Source organism: Zingiber officinale, chromosome 8B (genome assembly GCF_018446385.1).
Source record: "Zingiber officinale cultivar Zhangliang chromosome 8B, Zo_v1.1, whole genome shotgun sequence".
Lineage (NCBI taxonomy): Eukaryota > Viridiplantae > Streptophyta > Magnoliopsida > Zingiberales > Zingiberaceae > Zingiber > Zingiber officinale.
The window spans coordinates 14,496,209-14,518,347 of record NC_056001.1 but is presented as its reverse complement, the minus strand read 5'-3'; the positions used below and the strand labels follow the sequence as shown (position 1 = coordinate 14,518,347).

Sequence of the window (22,139 nt, the reverse complement as noted above, 5' to 3'; positions counted from 1 at the left end):
GAGTGATATGACCAGTTGAGCCTGTCCGATCGGCAATATTTCATTGACTGTGAACCCATATAGCGGGGTCATCATGGGCTGCAACTCGCTCTAGTCGATTTGCAACTAATCGAACGCCTTCTTAAAGATTATATTCACCGAGCTACTAGTATCAATAAAAGTTCGATGAATAGTAAATTAGCTATTACCTCTCGGATGATCAAGGCGTCATCGTGAGGCATCTCCACTCCCTTTAGGTCTTGAGAGTCAAAACTTATCTCTGGTCCCTCAGTTTCTTTTTGCTGCATCCTATAGCATGTATCTCCAATCACCTGACATGCGACTTCCTTGCTCGATTAGAATCACCGCCGGTTGGCCTACCAACGATCATTCTAATTTCACCTCGAGCGGCATTGCTTCGGTTTTCCTCCTCTCGAGCCGAGGGTTAGTCCGCACAACGAAAGTTCGGATGGGACTTGTGTTACCTCTCCGTTGAGGCTGACGCTAATGTCGCTTGGTCGTCGTTCTTTCTTCTTCCTGTTGCCCGTCCGTTTGACGGTGATGATGTCGATCAGGAGATGGTGACCGACGGCTATATCTTAGAGGAGGCAGACTGCTTGAAATTGGCCTCAAGTTATAGCAGTCTCGGGTGTTGTATGTCGTCGATTGATGGAACGAGCAAAACAACAATGTCCACGTCCTGCCTTTTGCAGCTTTGGGTCGACTTATTGCTACGTGCTGCACGACATATATTCTAGGCTCCTGGTACGGCGGTGCTACCCCTGATTGGGGGCCTTTTGGTGGTTGATGATTGGTGGTCGACTGCCGTTCAGGGGGAGCAGTATTCTCGGCAAGCGCTTCCTTCTTTCACGCCGCTTGTGTTTCCTCCATATTTATATATTCTGTGGCACGTTTGAGCAAGTGGTCAAAGTCTTTTGACGACCTCCTGATGAGTGAGTGGAAGAATTCCCCTTTGGTAAGCTTCTGGGAGAAGGCATTTACCAATATCTTCGAAGAGACCGATGGAATATCCATGGTCACCTGGTTGAACCACTTGATGTAGACCCTCAGTACCTCCTTAGACCCTTGCTTTACCGCGAATAAATTAACACTCATCTTCTAGTGACAACGATTGCTAGCAAAATGATGCAGAAATGCCGCTTGGAAGTCCTTGAAGTTGTGGATTGATTCGATCTGCAGTTGCCTGAACTGCAGTTGATTCGATCTGCAGTTGCCTGAACTGCAGTTGATTCGATCTGCAGTTGCCTGAACTCGGTCTCTATTTCCTGCCCGCTGCCCCGCTGCTGATGCCACGAGTTCATGTACCTGGCGCTCGGCCATCACCTGCTGCTGTTGTTGCTCGACCATCTTGGCTACTCGGGCTTGTATCAACATATCCAACTCCTCCTGCATTAGTTTCACCGTCGTGAGTTGTCCAGCGTCCTCCATCTCCACATTTCAGATACAGACTATATTCCCACAGACGGTGTCAATATGAACCTGTTTGAAAATCATGAAGAATGCTAGCTGGAGATGTGGCTTCTCGGTTGACTGCGTGTAGACTCCGCTCCGCTCTGTAACACAAGAAACGTCGATGGCAAGCCAGGGAAGGGGTCCCGACGTTGACCCTCCGACGCTCAAGTCAGTCACTAGAACAGTAGAAGAAAGCGGAGCAACAGTAAAAGCACAAGCGTAAATAGTGAATAACATATACCTCTGTTGGTGCATGGACCCCCCCTTTATATAGTGCCTAGTGGACAACGTGCATGCTTCTCAAAGCGCAGGCACACTTCCCTAACTATCCTATGAAAGAATATGTCAGAAAAGTGTCTTTGACACCATACCTTAATAAGATATGCAAATCCCTGATGAGACAATAGAAGCTTTCGTCATACGATCCGCCTGTTGACCATGCTCTGTTGTCAATGACATTACCTCCCAAAGGGATATTAAGAAATATGGGAATGGTCCCACTGTTCGACCGAGCGAGGTAGCCGCTTGGCCGAGACTCCTCTGCTCGATCGACATCTGCTGCTTTTTCTCGCAGTGACTTGGTTCAATAGATTGCTTTCGCCCGACCGGACAAGCGCTCCGGTCACCTTAACGTTCCTCTGATCCGTAATGAACATATGATGTTTTTGTTGTAATGCTCATGGTCGGGCGGGCGTTCTTCTCAGACAAGCCATCTGGCTGATCTGATACTTCTGGCCCGATTGACGGTTGGAGTCAATTTTCGCTCGACCAACTTTAGTGGGACCTTTGACCACGTGGACTCTGACTTCCACGTCGACTGCTGTCTCTACATTTGACCCACGCTTGATGGGCTCCCTTTATCGCCACATCAATTAATAAAAAAAATTATCAATAATACATTGCAGCTAAGTCTCAAATTCTAGATCTCTAATTAATCCATTTTTTTCCGTGTGAAAAGAAAAAAAGATATTAATATAATTTTATTTTGTTAACCAAAGTTCAATTACAAACAAACTAGAGAAAATATTATCTTAAAGAATTCAAATTTCTGAGTTATCTCATATATTTTTTTGTACTAATACATATCATAATTCTTTTATAATATGATGGATCTGTATTATAAATGTGAAAAAAAGGGTTTTCAAAAGAAAATAATGTTCTCTAAGATGTTATTCATAATTTTATACCGTTTAAATCCAAATTTTATTAGTATAGTAAATTTTTTGTATTTGTAAACTGAAAAATATATAAAATTAAATGAAGCTTATTTGAATTTAATTTTTGAGAAATTTTTAACCACCAATTTTAGAGAAAAAGCTTCATAATATTTCATCTAACAAAAGAAATTACAAATTATTTTGTTAACTAAAATTAAACTATAAATAAAGTAGAAAAAAATATTATCTCAACAATTTATATTTTTTTAATATTATCTTAAAATGATATAATGATCAATAAATAGTCCAGCGTCACCAGAAATCATTGCAAGAGCAAGCCCCGTTCTGGAAATGGTGGAACCGGTTCCGGTCCCTGACTACCACGACTCTACCGTAGACATCCGAGACGAGCTTCATCACGCCATGGCAGTCCTCGCAGATCCGAAGGTTCTTCACGATCATAATGGCGTCCCCCGGCCTCGCGTTAATCAGCCCGAACGCCACTGCCAACTTCTCGCTGTGCTCCCGCACGCACACCTCCTTGTCCTCTTCGTCCACGTCCAGCGCCACGCTGCTGGTCGCCGCCCTGTGCCCCTTCTGGCTCGCTGCCTTCCCGATCTCGTCGATCATCATGTAGATCCGATCGGACTGCGGGTGCGAACGATCGCCGGAGAGGAACTCATGCACTGTTCCAGCCATCTCGATCGAGCTCCATCCGGGCGGCTTGTATACCTTTCGCTCCTTCATAAGGCTCCTCACTTCCTGGACCCGGTTCCAATCGCCAGAGGCAGCGTAGACGTTGGATAGGAAGACGCGAGCGCCGGCGTGGTGGGGGTCGAGATCCAGCATCTCCCGCGCCACCCGCTTGCCCAGATCTAGGTTTTTGTGGACTCTGCAGGCCACCAGGAGCGCGCCCCAGGTGACCACGTCGGCTCTCACAGGACTCGTCTCGATCAGATCCAGCGCCGCATCCAGACGCCCTGCTCTCGCCAGCAGATCCACCGCGCACCCGTAGTGCTCGATCGTCGGCTCCACGCCATAGTCGACCTTCATCCGTTTCAGAACCCGGAGGCCCTCGTCCACTAATCCGGCGTGGCTGCACGCGCTCAGCATGCCGGTGAGCGTCACCGAGTCGGGATCGACTCCGGCGATTTGCATCTCGGCGAAGTGCTCCAGCGCCTCCTTCGCCAGCCCGTGAAGCGCGAGGCCGCTTATCATTGCGCTCCACGCCCTTACGTCCTTCTCCGGTATTCTGTCGAACACCCACCGGGCGCTTTCGATCTCGCCGCATCTCGCGTACATGTTGACGAGCGCGGTCGCGAGATTTAGCGTCATCCGCATCCGGTTCCTGCCGATGTGGGCGTGGATCCACCGGCCGATCCCGCGCGCCCCGATGTGCGCGCACGCGGCCACCACGCTAAGCATGGTGATCTCGTCGGCGTCGACTCGGCCATGCATTTGCCGGAACAAGCGCAGAGCGTCGGCGTGCCGGTCGCACGCGATGTAGCCCTTCAAGAGCGCGTTCCATGCGGTGACGTCCTTGTGGGGACTTCCGTCGAACACCTTATGAGCGTCGTCGACCGACCCAATGGAAGCGTATAGACTGACGAGGGAGGTGACGATGAAGGGATCGAGGCAGTCGAGACCACGGCGGACGAGTGAGGCGTGGAGGGATAGCCCCACGCTAGAGCTGTTGTCGGGGAGGCGAGCGGCGGCACGGAGGAGGAAGGGGAAGGTATAGTTGTTGGGGGCGTAGCCTCGGGCGACCATGGAGCGGAAGAGGGAGAGAGACTCCTCGGGACTGCTGCTGTGGGCGTAGCCGCGGATCATGGAGTTCCATATAAAGGCGTTGAGGGGCGGCGGGATGCGGGCGAAGAGGGCGCGTGCATAGGGGAGGTTGGAGGGGTCGGATATGGCGATGTCGGCAACCAGCTTGCCGGCGATGAGACTGTCGTCGAGCTCCCCGCATCTAAGGAGCTTCGCATGGGTTTTCTTGAGCTCGGTCAGGCTGGAGAAGCGGCAACGGCGATGCCGTTCGAGGTGGCAAGAAGAAGGTGCGGCGGGGCGGCGGCGGCAGACTATGAAACCGGTGTGGCGGGCACTCATCGCCCCAATTCCCCCTCTGAATTGGTAAATTACCATAGAATCACTTAACGGAAAATTTCAATGTACCCCTCAAGTTTTATCTGTTTTTAAAGCAGCCCTAAGGTAACGGTTGGCACAATGGCACTAATAAATTTTTTTTAACTCATTTCAAAAAAATGCTATTTAATCATTAAAAAGTATTTTGAAATTTATCTATTTATAGTAAAAGATAATTACGCAGCGTGCTCACAGTCCGTCCGTAGAATTTATAATAAAGTGGTCTTAATTAGTGGCAAATGTGGTTTTGATGCTGTTATGTAGCTAACCATCCTATTCGTTGGGATAATCAATAATAATGGATTGGAAATAAGCTTTTAATAACAAGAAAAAATTGCAAAAGCACCGTATATGGGTAAATAAAGTTCCATTTATAAAAATGTCCTAATAATTAGGGATGATAATGGTGGAATTTTAATTGGATTTAGTATCCTTCATGTTCATTTTCATTTATTAAATTCATTTTTATTGGATTTATAATTTTCATCTTTATCCTTATATCCATGGGAAATAAATATCCAACCTTCTATATTAATAATTTTGTCCATTCCATTTAACTACTATCATTAAAAAATATATATTAGAATTAATTTCTATCCCAAAAAAACATGATTTAAAAAAAAAAATAAACATATACTTCAAATTTAATTATATTCAGTAAAAATATATTAAACACAGGCAATAAATAATTAGTGGGTAATAAATAATTAGTGGGTTATATATATATATATATATATATATATATTTTTTTTTTTTGATTCGGCGGTAAGAACAGGGGACCCTCGTTCTAGGGAGTCAACGCCACGTGTAAGTCAAAGGGTCAGGTGGTCGATAGGAGAAGGATGAACTGACCGGAAACCCGAGAAAAGGTTGGATCAATAGGGCGACCGGGGAAGGGTTGGCCGACCGCCCGGCCGGCCGACCGTTGTCTAACTGATGGCAAAAGGCACCCCGGCGGGAGTCGGGGTTCCGACGCTCGCTGAACAGGATCATATGGCCGAGCGGATGGCACACTCGGTCGAAGACATAAGGTAGCATACTGCGAACAGTCCCCACAGAGCACATTACGAGGATCTCCTAAGCATACCAGTGCATATGGATGGCCGGACGTGATGTGAGTGCCGGCCGGCCGGACGTGAGGTGAGTGCCGGCCGTCTGGACGCCCCGGCATAGAGTAAGGAGAGAAGGACAAGGAACATCTTCTGACAGCTGTCATGCTCTGTGACTAGGCCATACTCCAAATCTGGCGACAAGGGGTTCTGCTGTCCCATCGAAGACATGCTTGGACTGTGGCAGTATGGTGTCAGGTAAGCCTTCTGACAAGCCCTTACCGAGGTATGGGCTGGGGACACGTATTCGCCTCGACATGTGTGCATGAGCTCCTTCCCAGCTCTATATAAGGGGCCTTGCACTTCACCGGAGGTATGCATTCTACGATTCTTGGAGCCACTTCTTTGTTGTCGAGCTTTACCTGACTTGAGCGTCGGAGGGTCGTCGCCGGGAACCCCTTCCCGGCCCGACTTCCTTACAGGTTCACCGGAGGTTCGTGCGACCGGTCGAAGATCCACGTCAGCCGGCGGAGAGCGTCACGTGCCCAGCGTCCGTTGATTCAGCGATTCGGACAGGATCAATTTGGCGCCGTCTGTGGGAACGCTCCTGCATCCGATCGGAAGCAATGGACGAAGATGGACGACAGCATTCGATGATGCTCTCCACAGAGGAGCTCGACGCTTTGATCGAGACAAGAGCCGCCAAGCTTGTATAACAGAGACAAAAGTCGCAAACCGAGCGGGCGGAGCAGCATGCAACATCAGCATCAGGAGGCCGAGCGGAAGCACCGCAGGCCACAGTTGCATTTCATCGGGCTCTATTCCCCACTCCTAAAGCCGCGGTGGCTAATCGTGATCGAGGATCTTCCTCAGATGAAATGCCAAGGCGAGATAGCAAAAAAGGGAAAGCCCCCCGAGCGGACGCCTCGCCCGAGCGGATCAACCGTCAATTCTCAGAGGCTATTCTACAAGATCCTCTGCCGAAGCATTATGTGCCCCCGACGATCGGCGAATACAATGGAACTACCGACCCGGATGATCATTTGGGTAAGTTCGACAATACCGCTACCCTTCATCAATACACAGACGGGGTGAAGTGTCGAGTTTTTCTTACCACCCTCTCGGGATCGGCTCAACGGTGGTTTCGGAGGTTGTCGGACGGATCTATCTCAAGTTTCAAGGACTTTCGAACGGCCTTCCTTCACCACTTTGCTAGCAGTCGGCGCTATCAGAAGACTAGTGTCAGTCTGTTCGCCATCAAACAAGAAGCCCGCGAATCGCTCCGAGCCTATATCCAGCGGTTCAACAAAGTGGCCATGGATATCCCTACGGCCACCTCGGAGACTATGATGAATGCCTTCACACAAGGCCTCGTGGACGGGGATTTCTTCCGCTCGCTCATTCGGAAGCCGCCCCGAGACTACGACCATATGCTACACCGGGCCAACGAATACATCAATGTGGAGGAAGCCCAGGCGGCCCGACGAAAAGAAGTTTCAACTGAGCGGTCAACCCCTGCCGAACGGAAGCCTCATACTGCTCATCAGCCACCCAGAGGACCGCGAGCTGAAGCAGCTCGTCCACCACAACAAGCAAGATCCCATGCCATCTAAGAAGTATTCGCCGAGCCGCCCAGACCAAAAAGGAAGGTATGGACCCCCAATGTTCTGCTCATTCCACCGGATGGACATGCACAACACAAAAGATTGCAGGAGTCTTCCCTTGATCTCTCATCCTGTTCCCCGAAGTGGCAGCCGTCGATCGCCATCATCCGACAGGCGACAGAGGCCTCGAGAAGCCGATCGGATAGTAGCCAACAGGCAACAACAACGGACTCCCGAGCGACATCACACTCCGAGGCGTGTGAATCCTCGGATGTCTAGGGAGCGGCCCCGACCGTCCGCTCGGGAAGAAGAAAATAGAAGCAACACTTCCCGAGGCAAAATCAACATTATAGCTGGCGGGCCTACCGGAGGCAACTCCAACCGAGCAAGGAAAGCAAGCGTAAGGCAGCTCCAGATTCATGCGGTCGGCTGTAGCCAGGAACGGGCGAGCGGACCCGAAATCAACTTCGGGCCCAAGGACTTGGAGGGAGTCGAAGTGCCGCATGACGATGCTCTCCTCATCAAAGCGGTAATAGCCTACTACACTATTCACCGCGTTTTTATTGACACAGGAAGCTCGGTCAATATCGTATTCAAAAAAGCCTTCGATCAACTACAAATTGATCGAGTCGAGCTGCTACCCATGACAACCCCCCTTTACGGGTTTACGGGCAATGAAGTCCTGCCGGTCGGACAGATCCGACTGGCTATTTCACTGGGAGAGGAGCCGCTCAGAAAGACGCGGACTATAAACTTCATCGTGGTGGACTCTCCCTCGGCATACAACGTCATCTTGGGACGACTGGCTCTCAGTGAATTCCGAGCGGCCGTCTCCACCTTCCACCAGAGAATCAAGTTCCCGGTCGAGGACAAAGTAGGAGAAGTACGAGGAGATCAACTAGCAGCTCGACGATGCTACGTCGAGATGGTCCGAGCAAAAGCCAATTCCGCTCAGAAGACGCCACGGATCGAGGCGAACGCTATAACTGAAAACCTCCCTCTTTAGTTTACGAAGAAAAAGAGGAAGTGCAGATTCACCCGACCCGATCGGAGGCCACAACGTTCATTGCGGCCGATCTGGAGGCAAGCCAGAAAGAGGAAGTGATCAAGTGCCTGGAGAGAAACCGTGATGTCTTCGTCTGGTCAACACATGAGCTGCCCGGAATTTCACCGAGCATAGCGCAGCATGAGCTCCACGTCCGACCGGACGCTCGGCCTGTGAAGCAGAGAAAGAGGGACTTCAGCGTCGAACAAAATGCCATCATCCGAGCGGAAGTCGAGAAACTCCTGGAGGCCGGCCACATACGCGAGGTTCAGTTCCCTAGCTGGTTGGCGAACGTCGTACTAGTCTCCAAGCCAGGCAACAAATGGAGAGTGTGCATCGATTTCCGGGACCTTAACAAGGCGTGCCCAAAAGATTTTTATCCTCTGCCACGGATCGATCAACTGGTGGATTCTACAGCCGGCTGCGAGTTGATATGCATGCTCGACGCATATCAGGGCTACCATCAAGTGCCGCTCGCCCGAGAAGATCAAGAAAAAGTCAGCTTCGTTACAGCCGACGGCACCTATTGCTTTAATGTGATGCCGTTCGGACTGAAGAACGCGGGAGCCACTTATCAGCGCTTGATGAACAAAGTGTTCAAAGAGCAGATCGGGCGAAATCTGGAAGTATACGTGGACGACATTCTCATCAAGTCCGTCCGAGTGGCCGATCTCTTAGAAGACATGGAGGAAACTTTTCGAACGCTACGGAAATATGGAGTTAAGCTAAACCCTCAGAAGTGCCTGTTCGGAGCAAAAGGTGGGCGTTTCTTGGGATACATAGTGACTTAGCGGGGCATCGAGGCAAATCCCAGCAAAGTGAAAGCATTACAAGATATGCCGCCCCCAAGAAATCTGAGGGAAATGCAGCGTTTGACCGGTCGGATAACTGCTCTGTCAGGTTCATCTCCAAGACCGCCGACCAGAGCCTGCCTTTTTTCAAAATCTTGCGCAAAGCCACTAAGTTTCACTGGGACGAAGAATGCGATCGGGCGTTCGAAGATCTGAAGGCATACTTAAACTCTCTACCTGTGCTAGCTAAGCCAACTATGGGTGAGCCACTTTGTATCTATTTATCTTCAACTGAGCAAGCAGTCGACTCGGTACTAGTGAGGGCGAGCGGAGAAGAGCCTGTATATTTTCTGAGCCATATTTTAAAAGATGTTGAATCTCGCTACACCGGGCTCGAGAAGCTGGCTTTCGCTTTGGTCCTCGCCGCTCGGCGCCTCCGTCCCTATTTCTTGGCTCATACCATCATCGTCCGGATGAATAGTCTATTGGGAAGAGTGTTGTTGAACCCAGAAGCGTCCGGACGGCTCATCAAATGGACAACGGAGTTGAGCGAATTTGACATCCAGTACCAACCCCGTTCGGCTATAAAGGCTCAATCCTTGGCAGATTTTATCACCGAAGTACAAAAGCCAGAGCCCGAAGCTATGTGGAAGATATTTGTGGACGGATCGTCCACTAGGCTCGGGAGCGGGATAGGTGTACTGCTGCTCTCTCCCCACGAAGAAAAGATGTACCTATCCGTCCGGCTGGATTATAGAGCTACAAACAATGAAGCGGAGTATGAAGCCCTCATAGCCGGCTTGCAAGCAGCTCGGCATGTTGGAGCCGGTCGGGTAACGCTTCATTCGGATTCGCAGCTGGCCGCTCAGCAGCTCTCTGGCACCTTTGAAATTAACAACGCGCGGCTCAAACTCTATGCGGAAGCCTTTGAGAAGCTTAAAGCCAATTTCAGAGAAGTCATTGTCCAGAAGATACCTCGGGCGGAAAACCAAGCGGCCGATGAGCTAGCCAAACTCGCAAGTTCAATAACGCCGGTTGCCATCCAGCAGCCAATTGAACAAGTATCTTTGGTGGCGCACGTCGACCGGATGGAGGGCCTCACGTTTCCGAGCGACTGGAGGACACCCATCATGGAGTTTCTTTGCTCAGGAGCTACATCATTCGATCGGGATGAAGCCCAGCTACTAAGGAGGAGAGCCGGCCGGTTCACACTCATCGGAGATCAACTTTACAAGAAGGCTTTCTCCCGCCCGCTTTTGAAATGCGTGAGCTTGGAAGACGCAGCGTACATCCTCCAAGAAGTGCATCAAGGGTCGTGCGGAGGACACCCGGGCGGACGATCGCTAGCTAAGAAGATCCTGCTGGCTGGATACTTTTGGCCAACCCTGCAAGCAGACGCCGCTCGGATAGTCGCGACGTGCCTTTCTTGCCAAAAGTATCATAACTTCTCTCACCGACCGGCGGAGGAAATGAAAGCAGCTACCGTGTCCTGTCCGTTTGACCAATGGGGAATGGATATTGTGGGTCCGTTTCCTATGGCGACCGGGCAGCGGAAATTTCTACTAGTGGCGGTCGATTATTTTTCCAAGTGGGTGGAGGCCGAGCCACTAGCCAAGATCACCGAGCAGATGGTCAAGAAGTTTATTTAGCAACATATTATCTGCCGGTTCGGCATTCCCCGTCGACTTGTTTCCGATAATGGGCGGCAGTTCGCGGGAAAGTTGCTCGAAGATTGGTGCAAAAGTTATGGCATCGAGCAACACTTCACGTCCGTGGCGTACCTCCAAAGCAATGGTCAAGCCGAAGTAGCCAATCGGGAAATTCTTCGCATTCTGCGCGCTCGGCTCGACCATTTGGGAGGAAGCTGGGTGGATGAAGTGTCGGGCGTCCTATGGGCCATCCGAACAACCCCAAAGGAAGGAACGGGCGTCACGCCTTTCCACCTGGTGTATGGCGGCGAAGCAGTTATCCCTGTCGAAGTCGGCGTCGAGTCCGTCCGGATCCAGAACTATGATGATGACAACGCCGAGCGGAGGAACATGGAGCTTGATTTGGTCGACGAAGAGCGAGCTAAGGCGTCCGTCCGGCTGATGGCGTACCGGTAAAGAATGAAGCAGAATTACAACCGGCGCGTAATCCCTAGAGCATTCCAAGTTGGCGATCTCGTCTGGAAGAAAGTAAAGCCGGTCGGCGACGTCGGCAAGCTGGAAGCTCCATGGGTGGGTCCCTTCAAAATCATCGAAAAGCTTCGTTCAGGTGCTTATTATTTGGAGGATGAAAACGGGCGGCAGCTGGACCGACCGTGGAGCGCAAATCATCTCCAGCCGTATCGAGCTGGATAAGAGGTGCGATAATGTAATTTTACATATACTGGGGTCGCCTATGTACTTGTAATGCAGGGAGCAAAACTGATTAAAGGATGGCCAATAGCTTCGCCGAACGGTCGTATTAAAGGATGACAAATGACTTCACGTAACGGCAGTGTTAAAGTTAGTCTTAACGGCCGTCGAGCTCCGACGTTAAAAATCGAGAGACGAGCCGGCGTCTATAAACCCTCCGAGCGGAAGACCGTCGAGCTCCGACGTTAAAAATCGAGAGACGAGCCGGCGTCTATAAACCCTCCGAGCGTAAGACCGTCGAGCTCCGACGTTAAAAATCGAGAGATGAGCCGGCGTCTATAAACCCTCCGAGCGTAAAAGGCAATAAAAAAGATTTGCAAATAAGTATCCAAAGGATATGTTTAGCCGAGCGGACCAGCTATGCGAAATATTTCGTAAAATTCCCTAAAACGGTATTTAATAAGGCGAGCGGACAGCACACAGGTAGACTTCTATTCAAGATATCATATCAAGGGAACAGCAAGCAAAAGGAGATTATATTAAAGCAAATAAGGCCAAGTAGCCAAAGTACAAAAAAGAGGATAGCTTGTAGCCGAGCGGCTAGATTACATTTAATCTTCTACTCAATATAATCGTAAAGGTCCTTGGGGATGTTTTCCAGAAGCGCCACTTGATCTGCAGCAGGGATGACGAGGGACTCAGGAAGTTGCCCCTTGGACTTCAAGTAGGTGGTGGTGGCGACCATGGCAAGGTCGAAGGCAGTATACATCCGCTTGCAAACTTTTTCCGAAAATTCGGGCGAGCGGATGTAATTTTGTCTCAGAGCAGCGACCCGGCTCGGCTCGGCCTCTTGGTATTCTTTGAAGGCCAATTGAGACGCGGCGAGGGACTCTTGCAGAGTTTTCAGCTCGTCTATATGCTTGACTGCATCAGCCGAGCGGCCTGCCTTCTCCCCATCAAGCTGGTCCATCAGCTCCTTTACTTTCTGCTCCAGGCCTCGAGCTTCCACATTCTTTTTCTCCAGGTCGGAGATAGCCGTGTTCTTCCGCTCGGTCGCCAAGTTTATCTTGTGATCCAGAGATTTCTTCACTCGCTCAAGCTCGGCCAAATGATGAGCCTGGTCGGCTGTCTTCTTCTGCTCGGCCGCCAACAAAGCTTGAGTTTTCTTCAGCTCCTTTTGCAGCTCGGCATACGAAGGGCCTTGAGAGCCGGACGGACCGCATGCCACCTTCAGTTGCCTTAACTCCTCGTCCACCATAGCCAGGCGGTTGGAGACTGCTATCTCCTCCACCCATCTCTGATGAAAAAGGAGAAGTTGTTAATCGCCGATCGGAAAAAATGCATGCAAAACTTTGAAGAAAACTAGCTTACCCCCGTGGCCTCCTGCATGTGGCTATTGGCCAAATTTCGAAGGGGGATCAGCGCGACGCGTGCCCGAGCGTTGGCCCACATCTCAGCTAGGGGCCCTTTCCAGGTGATAGTGTGCTCTGGCGCGGTTGGGCGGTCGGCCTCTAGCAGCAGTTCTTCAGTCGGGAGATGAAGAGTGACCCAAACCGTGCGGCCATGACCGGGGGTCGTCTGACCGGCGGTCGGAAGAGGATCACAAGCCGGCGCCGAAAACTGAGAATGAATGGTTGAACGCTGGGCTGGTTGACGAGCGGGCGGAAGGATGCTGACCGTAATAGCCTCAATTGGGGCTGCCGGCTCGTCCCATTCAGAGGGCGTCCGGTTGGACGAAATGGCCTCGACCTCTGGAGTCTTGCCGCGAGCAGTTGTGGTGACCCGCTCGGATGGTTGGACTGCAGAGGTAGCCGATCGCAGGGGAGTCTCCACTCGGCGCCTCTTTTGTCGAGGTTGCTCCTCCTCCCGAGCGGAACCTTCTTCTTGGACTATTGGTCCTCCGCTGGGGGTGGCTCCGCTTGCCACGTTCTGACGGAAGGCCTAAGCGCCGACTCTTCCTGAGTCCCGCTTTCCCCTTCATGCGAGCCGACCGGCTGGATGCCGAGCGTCTCCATTTCTTTGGCTGCCGCAACTTCGAGCGTCGCCGCCTTTTTCTTCAAAATGTCGGCCATTACCGACTCCATGACGATGTCCGCTGCAAAGGAAAGAAGAGAAATCAGTTAGCAATCAAAGCATATGCCCAAGTAAAATTCTTACCGAAGCTGTTCGGAAGGGGAGTCCGTATTGGACTCAGGCCGAAGATGTACATCACTCCTTCGTGAAGAAGCTTATTGATGTCAAGCCGCAGACCGGTTAGCATATTTGTGTTAGGATCGTTCGTACTCGGCTAGAGAGGGGGGTGTGAATAGCCGCCCCAAATTCTCGCGTTCTTCCTACAGTTAGGGTTAGTCGCAGCGGAAATACAAGGAAGAAACTAAGGAGAAGAAAAACAAACCGATGTAACGAGATTCGGAGATGAACTCCTACTCCTCGGCGTGTCCGTAAGGTGGACGAGTCCAGTCAATCCGTCGGTGGATGAGTCCCCGGAGAACCGGCTAATACAATATACTCCTTCTGGGTGGAGAAACCTCGCCACAATGTTTCTTGCACAAGCAAGATAGGAGTACAACAGATACAAGAAAGCAAAAGACAATATGAAACACTTGCCTTTCTTGTTGGTGGAGTGATGAAGCGGCTTCACACGGCGGTGGCGAGAATCCGATCGAGAAGCTCACGCGAAGTTTCACTGCGAGGAGCTCAGCAAAGCTCGATAGCGAGGCAAGAGCGAAGCTCTGAGCACAAGAAGCGAAGTTCTAAGGAGGCGGTGGCGACAGCGAAACCTGGCGTCTTTTATACCGCGAAGAAAACACGAAGGAATCTGGCCGTTGCGTCGCAGCTGGTTCTGCTTCATCTTTGGGCAGTCGATCCTTGATATGCCCTTCTTCGTTGCAATTGTAGCACCGGACCGTTCTTCTGTTGCGCTGATGCTGTCTCGACTGTGATCAAAATTTATCAGTTTCAAGAACTTTATTGAAACGTTTTACCAGTAGCGCCGCTTCGATATCGTCGATCGACGCTTCGGAGTTGGGATCATCCTTTTTGGCTTGTACGGCAATGATCAGGTTCGACTTATCTACTTGTTGAGGCTTGACCGATCCGGAGCTTGGTTTTGCCCAAACCAAGTCCCAAGTCTCCCAAACCAACATCCGGTCAACCTTGACTGTTGGTACATCATGCTTAGCATCCGGTCACTCCCTTGACTGCTAAGACTCCCTACCAAGTGTCCGGTCAATCCCTTTGACCCACTTGGACTTTCCTCTTTGTCAAGTATCCGGTCACTCCCTTGACCTACTTGACCTTCTCAACACCGGATGTCCGATCACCCTTGATCCATCTGGATTTTCCTGGCCTGGCTTCATCCCACTTTCACGGCTTCACTCACCAGGATTTCCATCTGCCTAACATCCCGCTTAGGACTTTCTAGTCAAGTACCTGGTCAACCTTCACCTACTTGACTTTCCACAACCAAACTTATCAGACCCTGATCACAGGGGACTTTCACCAAACACTCTCCCCATGAACTTGCCTCTGCAATTGTTGGACTTCTCCGTGCCAAGTCTCCATACTTGGACTTTTCCAGTGCCAAGTCTCCGTACTTGGACTTTTCCCGTGCCAAGTCTCCACACTTGGACTTTTCGCGTGCCAAGCTCCCTGCTTGGACTTTTCCAGTGCCAAGTTCCCTGCTTGGACTTTTTCCGTTGCCAAGTCTCCATATTTGGACTCTTTCCCGAATCAGGTCAACCAGGTCAACCTTGACCTACGGTTGCACCAATAATCTCCCAAACATCTATTCTTGTCCAATATCAAGAATACAACTCTTCCACGAGTGTCAAACATCAAAATACAACTCAACTAGGTCAACCTTGACCTACGGTTGCACCAACAATCTTCCTAAGTCAAACATCAAAATGCAACTCGAGTCAGGTCAACTCGAGTCAGGTCAACCTTGACCTAAGGTTGCACCAACAATCTCCCCCTTTTTGATGTTTGACAAAACCATAATCAAGTTAGGTTAACCCGATAACCTAACTTAGGTTTTCCAATGTTCTTCCTTGAACATTCTTCCAAAACCTACACTCTCCCCCTTGGGACATCTCTCCCCCTTTTTGACACACATCAAAAAGAGGGAATCAAGGTTAAGAGTTTCTTCCTAATGAAAGTCCCATACCTTTCATTGAAACTCTTAATTTCCCCCTTGATACTAAACACAACAATCAACTTAGTGATAATCCCATATCACTCAAGTCTTTAGGAGTAAAAACTCCCCCTAAAAGTCAACTCCCCCTTGACTAATAGGTAAAATTCCCCCTAAAGGTCAACTCCCCCTTGACCATTGCACCAACAATGTCTTGGAGAGTTTCAAACCTTTAGAAATCCAAAACACCACCTTCCCGAGCTGAAATTTCAGACAACCAGTCGAAATTCAGCAAATTCAGCACGCCTGATCGGTCACCGGACCGATCGGGACCCCTCTGGATCGGTCCCCAGACCGATCCAGCCTTGGACAGATTCGAGTTCTGATTTCCTTCTCCCGAAATTCAGAAACTCACAACAAATTCCAGAAAATTCCAAAAATTATAAAATTTTGAGGATATATTCCTCATAACATATACTATCAAGGAAAAATAGTTTTCTATGAAAATAACTTCCATTTTTCAATCTTGATACAAAGTTCAAAAGACTTTGAAATAGTTCAAAGTTTCAAAAACTTTGTATCACTTTGTTCAATGATGAATGCTATCACTAGAAAAGCTTCATCAAGGTTTTCCAAACCAATTTCAAAATGATTTTAAACCTTTTAATTTAGGACCACAATCTTAGGGCTATATGTACATGACTTGTACATAAGCTTTCCCTATGATCCCCCAATTTTGAATTAGGTTCATCTAGGTACAAGAACTATGCACCTTGATCCTAACTCATCATCCTAATATCTCACACACATCTAAGGTGTATCAAATACATTCAAGTCAATTTTGATGTGAGATATGGGTTTAGGTCAACTTAGGCTAAGTTCTCATATATTTTCTAAACACCAATTTGATCTCAATATCAAAATGTGCTTTTATCCTTAAATCAATTTCATTGATTATTAATGCAAGAGATGATGACATGGCATGAAATAATATCATAAATGAAAACATGTGCCAATGTCATGATGTCATGGCATAAAGTATGAAACTTAACTAAAGCATGACATATAAAGAACCTAAGCTTTATCATGACATATCAAATGATAAAATTAACCATGATGTCATGACATGTGAGGGCAAATAATCATGGCAAGATTTAGCATGAATAAGACATACCTAGATTACCTATCTAAGTATCCTTAGCCTTAGCTAATACTTAAGCTTTAACCCTTGATTGCCCTAATATGCCAAAATCCTAATTTTGACACTTCTTGAACTCTAGATTCATTCATGCCACTTAAAGATCAAATTTATCCTCAAATCTTGGCATGTTTCATTTTTTCTCAAGAGTTCTCTAGATTTACCCAAATTGTGCCAATTGAAATTAACATCATCATTTTCCATGATGGCACATTTTACTCTTCCAAGGAGTAAATATTCCATTTCATTTTAAAGGTTCCCAAAAACCTTGAAAATGCTCCTTGAGTGTCAATTTCCTCAAAGTTGGGTTAACTACCCTTCTAATCGGAGTTGACACTCTCTAACCCATCTATGGGGTAGAGAAGATGCTCCTAGGAACCCAATACCTATTTGAGCTCATTGGGTTCACTAAATATTCACTAGGGATAACTTCCCTAGCAACCCTCCTAATGACCCTCTTAGGCTTTAAAGCCTTGGCCATTTGGGACTCATCAAGATCAACTCTAGGGGTGACTCCCCTTGTGACATTGGTGTTGGTCTTCCTAGCCCTAGGTTTTGTTCCATAATCGAATGGAATATTATGATAGGTGGGCTTGACCATTTGGGACTTAGGTTTGTGACCCAAACCTTTCTTATCCTTGGACTTGGGTTTTTGACCCCTAGACCCTAGAGTCAAATCCTTAAGAGCCTTTTCTAGAGAGTCAAGTCTTGACCTCAAGACTTGATTTTCTTTCTCTAATACCTCAAGTTTTGATTTATCATTTTTCTTTGAGGTATTCCTAGGCATGTGTCTAGATGATTTGGGATTTCTATCTAGATTTTCCTTAGCCTTAGATGAGTTAATTCTAGGGTTAGCATTTCTAGAATTGTTCTTATCTAGGCTAGCATGCTTGGCTCCTAAGCACATGTATCGATTTCTAGTGTTAACATGCTTATCATTATTGACAATGGCAATAAGACTACTAGCATGCATCCTACTAGAATTGCAAGAATGAGCTTTAAATGTTACCTTATGGTTTGCCTTAGCTCCCCCTTTACATGTGTTTGGCCTCTTGTCCTTGTGAGGTTGCCTCCCCCTTGGACATTGACTCCTATAGTGTCCCCGTTGCTTGCATTGGAAGCACACCACGTGCTTCTTGCTCTTGCATGTCGGGACTCCGGCTTCCTTGACCTTTGGTGCCGGTGGAGTCTTTCTAACCCTCTTTGGACACTTACTCTTGTAGTGCCCAAACTTCCTACACTCAAAACACATTATGTGTAATTTGCTTGAAATCACAGTGTTTGAGTTACCTAGGGTTGTGGATGTAGATGAGCTTTCTTCTTCATCCCTTCCGGAGGTAGATGCCTCTTCTGATGGTTGCTACTCGGAAAACCTAGAGGTTCCACTGTACAAAAATTTTGTACAAAGGTCTGAACCTTTTCCTAGCTACCATGTGTTCTTTTAAATTAAATTTTGGATCGCCTGCGGAACTTAACACTTTTGATCCAAAACTTAATATATATGTTCTTTTAGGTTTAGACTTGGATCTCCTGCGGAACTTAACACGTTCGACCCAAATCACCTTAAGTTATTAATTCCATTAAACATTAATTTCCATAATTGGTTCCCAGTACTGACGTGGCGAGGCACATGGCCTTCTTGGATATGGGAGCAACCACCACCGACTAGACAAAACCTTTTATGGAAAACTAATATTTAATTTCCTAAAATAACTTTAGGTTAACCGAAAAGAACAATCAAATCACAAGGAAAAGAAAAACAAAAGAACACTATATCGAAAACAAATTCGAAACACTAGAATCGTAAGCCTCTTGTATTTGGTATTATTTCCATAAATAACTAGTATGATGCGGAAAGAAAAATTACTAGTTATACCTTTTAGAAAGACCTCTTGATCTTCTACCGTATTCCTCTTCTAACCTCGGACGTTGTGTGGGCAACGATCTTCCGAGATGAGAACCACCAAGCACCTTCTTCTTCCTTGCAAGTTTCGGCCATCAAAACATCTTCTAGGATGAAGAGGTTCGGCCACCACCACCATGCTCCAAGGGATGCTAGAAACGAGGCTTGCTTTCTTTCCTTCTTCTCCTTCCTTGATCCGGCCACTAACAAAAGCTCCACCAAGAGATAAGTTTCGGCCAACAAGAGGAGAGGAGAGAAATAGGGCCGGCCACACCAAAGAAGAAAAGAGAGGAAGAAAAAGAATAGAGTTGTTCACCATGAAGCCTCCTCTACCCCCTCTTTTATAATCCTTGGTCTTGGCAAATAAGGAAAAATTAATAAAACCTTCCTTAATTCTTTTGCCATGAAAAAGAAAAATTAATTAATTAAAAATTAATTTCCTTTTTCCAACTTATTTGGCCGGCCACCTACAATCCACAAATCAAGGAAAGTTTTAATTAAAACAAAAATTAAAACTTCCTAATTTGTTTCTAGAAATTTATAAAAATTTCTCCAATAATTTTATCCCTTCATGATTGGTTAATAAAAAGGAAATTTTATAAATTAAAATATTTCTTTTAAACATGTGGATAAAAAGAAAGTTATCTCTAAAAATTAAAATCTCTTTTAATCTACAAATAAGGAAAGATATCAAATCTTTTCTTAAATTTTTGTAGAAACTTATAAAAGAGAATATTTAATTTTAAACTCTCTTTTAAATCATGAACATGATTAAAATTGAAAGTTTTCTTAAAATTTAAAATCCTCCTTTAATCAACAAATAAGGAAAGATTTCAAATTTTAAACTCTCTTTAAACATGTAGATGATTTACAAATAAGGAAAGTTTTACCAAAAATTAAAACCATCCTTTTAAACTACAAATAAGGAAAGAGATTAATCTCTTCTCTTAATCTTTGTAGAAAGTTATAAAAGGAAATTTTTAATTTTTAAACTTTCTTTAAAATCATGATATCCACATAAGAAATAATTTTAATAAAATCCTTTTAATATTCTAGTGGCCACTAAGCTTGGGACCCAAGCTTTGGCCGACCACCTACATGGCTCATCCATTTGGTCTTGGCGGCCCTAGCTTGGGTTCCAAGCTAGCTTGGCCAGCCCCATTGGATGGGTAAGAAGGTGGGTACACGGTGGGTATAAATCTCTATATACTAGAGGCTACGATAGGGACCGAGAGGAGGAATTGGTTTTGGTCTCCCGATGAAATTAAGCCCGTGTTCGCCCCGAACACACAACTTAATTTCATCAATAACAATTCATTCCACTAAAGAACTATTATTGAACTACCGCACCAATCCCAAATTACATTTTGGGCTCCTTCTTATTATGAGTGTGTTAGTCTCCCTGTGTTTAAGATAACAAATGTCCACTAATTAAGTAAGTTACTGACAACTCACTTAATTAATATCTAGCTCCAAGAGTAGTACCACTCAACTTCATCGTCATGTCGGACTAAGTCCACCTGCAGGGTTTAACATGACAATCCTTATGAGCTCCTCTTGGGGACATTCTCAACCTAGATCACTAGGACACAGTTTCCTTCTATAATCAACAACACACACTATAAGTGATATTATTTCCCAACTTATCGGGCTTATTGATTCATCGAACTAAATCTCACCCATTGATAAATTAAAGAAATAAATATCAAATATATGTGCTTGTTATTATATTAGGATTAAAAGCACACACTTCCATAATAACTGAGGTCTTTGTTTCTTTATAAAGTCAGTATAAAAGAAACGACCTCTAATGGTCCTACTCAATACACTCTAAGTGTACTAGTGTAATTATATAGTTAAGATAAACTAATACCTAATTATACTACGACCTTTCAATGGTTTGTTCCTTTCCATTATGGTCGTGAGCTACTGTTTATAATTTATAAGGTACTGATAACATGATCCTCTGTGTGTGACACCACACACCATGTTATCTACAATATAAATTAATTGAACAACTACATTTATCATAAATGTAGACATTTGACCAATGTGATTCTTATTTCTAGATAAATGTTTATACCAAAAGCTAGGCTTTTAGTATACACTCTTACAATCTCCCACTTATACTAAAAGACTAAGCTGCCATATCTGCTGCCATACATCTAATTTCCAACCCTTCAACATGTTCATCAAAAGCTCTCGCCTTAAGGACCTTAGTGAAAAGATCTATAGGTCATCATCTGATGCATTCTAGGCAGCAACAACTTCTCCTCGTTTATACGATTTCTCGTATTGGGTGGTACTTGCGCTCTATTGTGTTTACTTGCCTTATAGACTTATGGTTTCTTCGAGTTTGCTACTGCACCAACATTATTACAATAAATTGTAATAATCTTTGGACAAACCAGAAATCATATCTAAGTCTATCTTGAGGTTATTGAGTCATTCAGCTTTTATGGCTACCTTAGAGGCTTGCCATATACTAAGCTTCTATGGTGGAGTTCAGAAAAACACCTATGCTTATCACTCTTCCATAGTTATGACTTTACCTCCTAAAGTAAACACAAAACCCCGAGGTTGACTTATTATTGTCCCTTTCCGATTGGAAGTCAAAATCCATGCAACCCACAAGGACCAAATTAACTGCCTTGTAAGCTAGCATATATTCTCTAGTGCCTCTAAGGTACTTTAATATATGCTTTACTGCAGTCCAATGTCCTTGTCTAGGGTTACTTTGATATCTGCTAACTATGCCCTTGGCAAAATAGATTTCTGATCTCGTGCATAGCATACATTAGGTTGTCTAACTGCCGAAGCATAAAGAACTGCCTATATGTCCTCAATCTCCTTTGATGTCATCGGAGACATCTCTTTAGATAAAGGCACTCCATCCTTAAAAGGTAAGAAACCTTTCTAGGAGTTTTGCATGCTTAAAACGAGCAAGGATTTTTCCGATATATCAAACTTGGGATAAGTAAAATATTCTCTTCTTGCGATCCCTTATTACTTTGATCTCAAGAATATATACATTCTCCCAAGTCCTTTATATCAAATTATTTGGACAACCATACCCTTACTTCTGACAACATTTTGATATTGTTTCCAACTACCAAAAATGTTATCTACGTATAGTACAAGAAATACCACCACGCTTCCATCACACCTTTTGTATACACAAGACTTATCCGGTTACTAAATCCATAGACTTTGATAAACCGGATGTTCTAAGACCTTGAAGCTTTGCCTCAGTCCATAGACTGATTGAGCTTGCACACAAGATGCTCTTAGCCCTTTGCAATGAACCCTTCTGGTTGCTTTATA

General features: G+C 46.4%; 1 protein-coding gene across 1 annotated transcript; it reads right to left on the bottom strand.

Annotated features, from left to right (window-relative positions):
- Positions 1-2,852: 2,852 nt before the first annotated feature.
- Positions 2,853-4,851, bottom strand: LOC122017964 (pentatricopeptide repeat-containing protein At5g66520-like). Its single transcript, XM_042575691.1, has one exon. The coding sequence runs from the start codon at positions 4,749-4,751 to the stop codon at positions 2,922-2,924; it is 1,830 nt and encodes a 609-aa protein (XP_042431625.1). The 5' UTR covers positions 4,752-4,851; the 3' UTR covers positions 2,853-2,921.
- Positions 4,852-22,139: the final 17,288 nt, after the last annotated feature.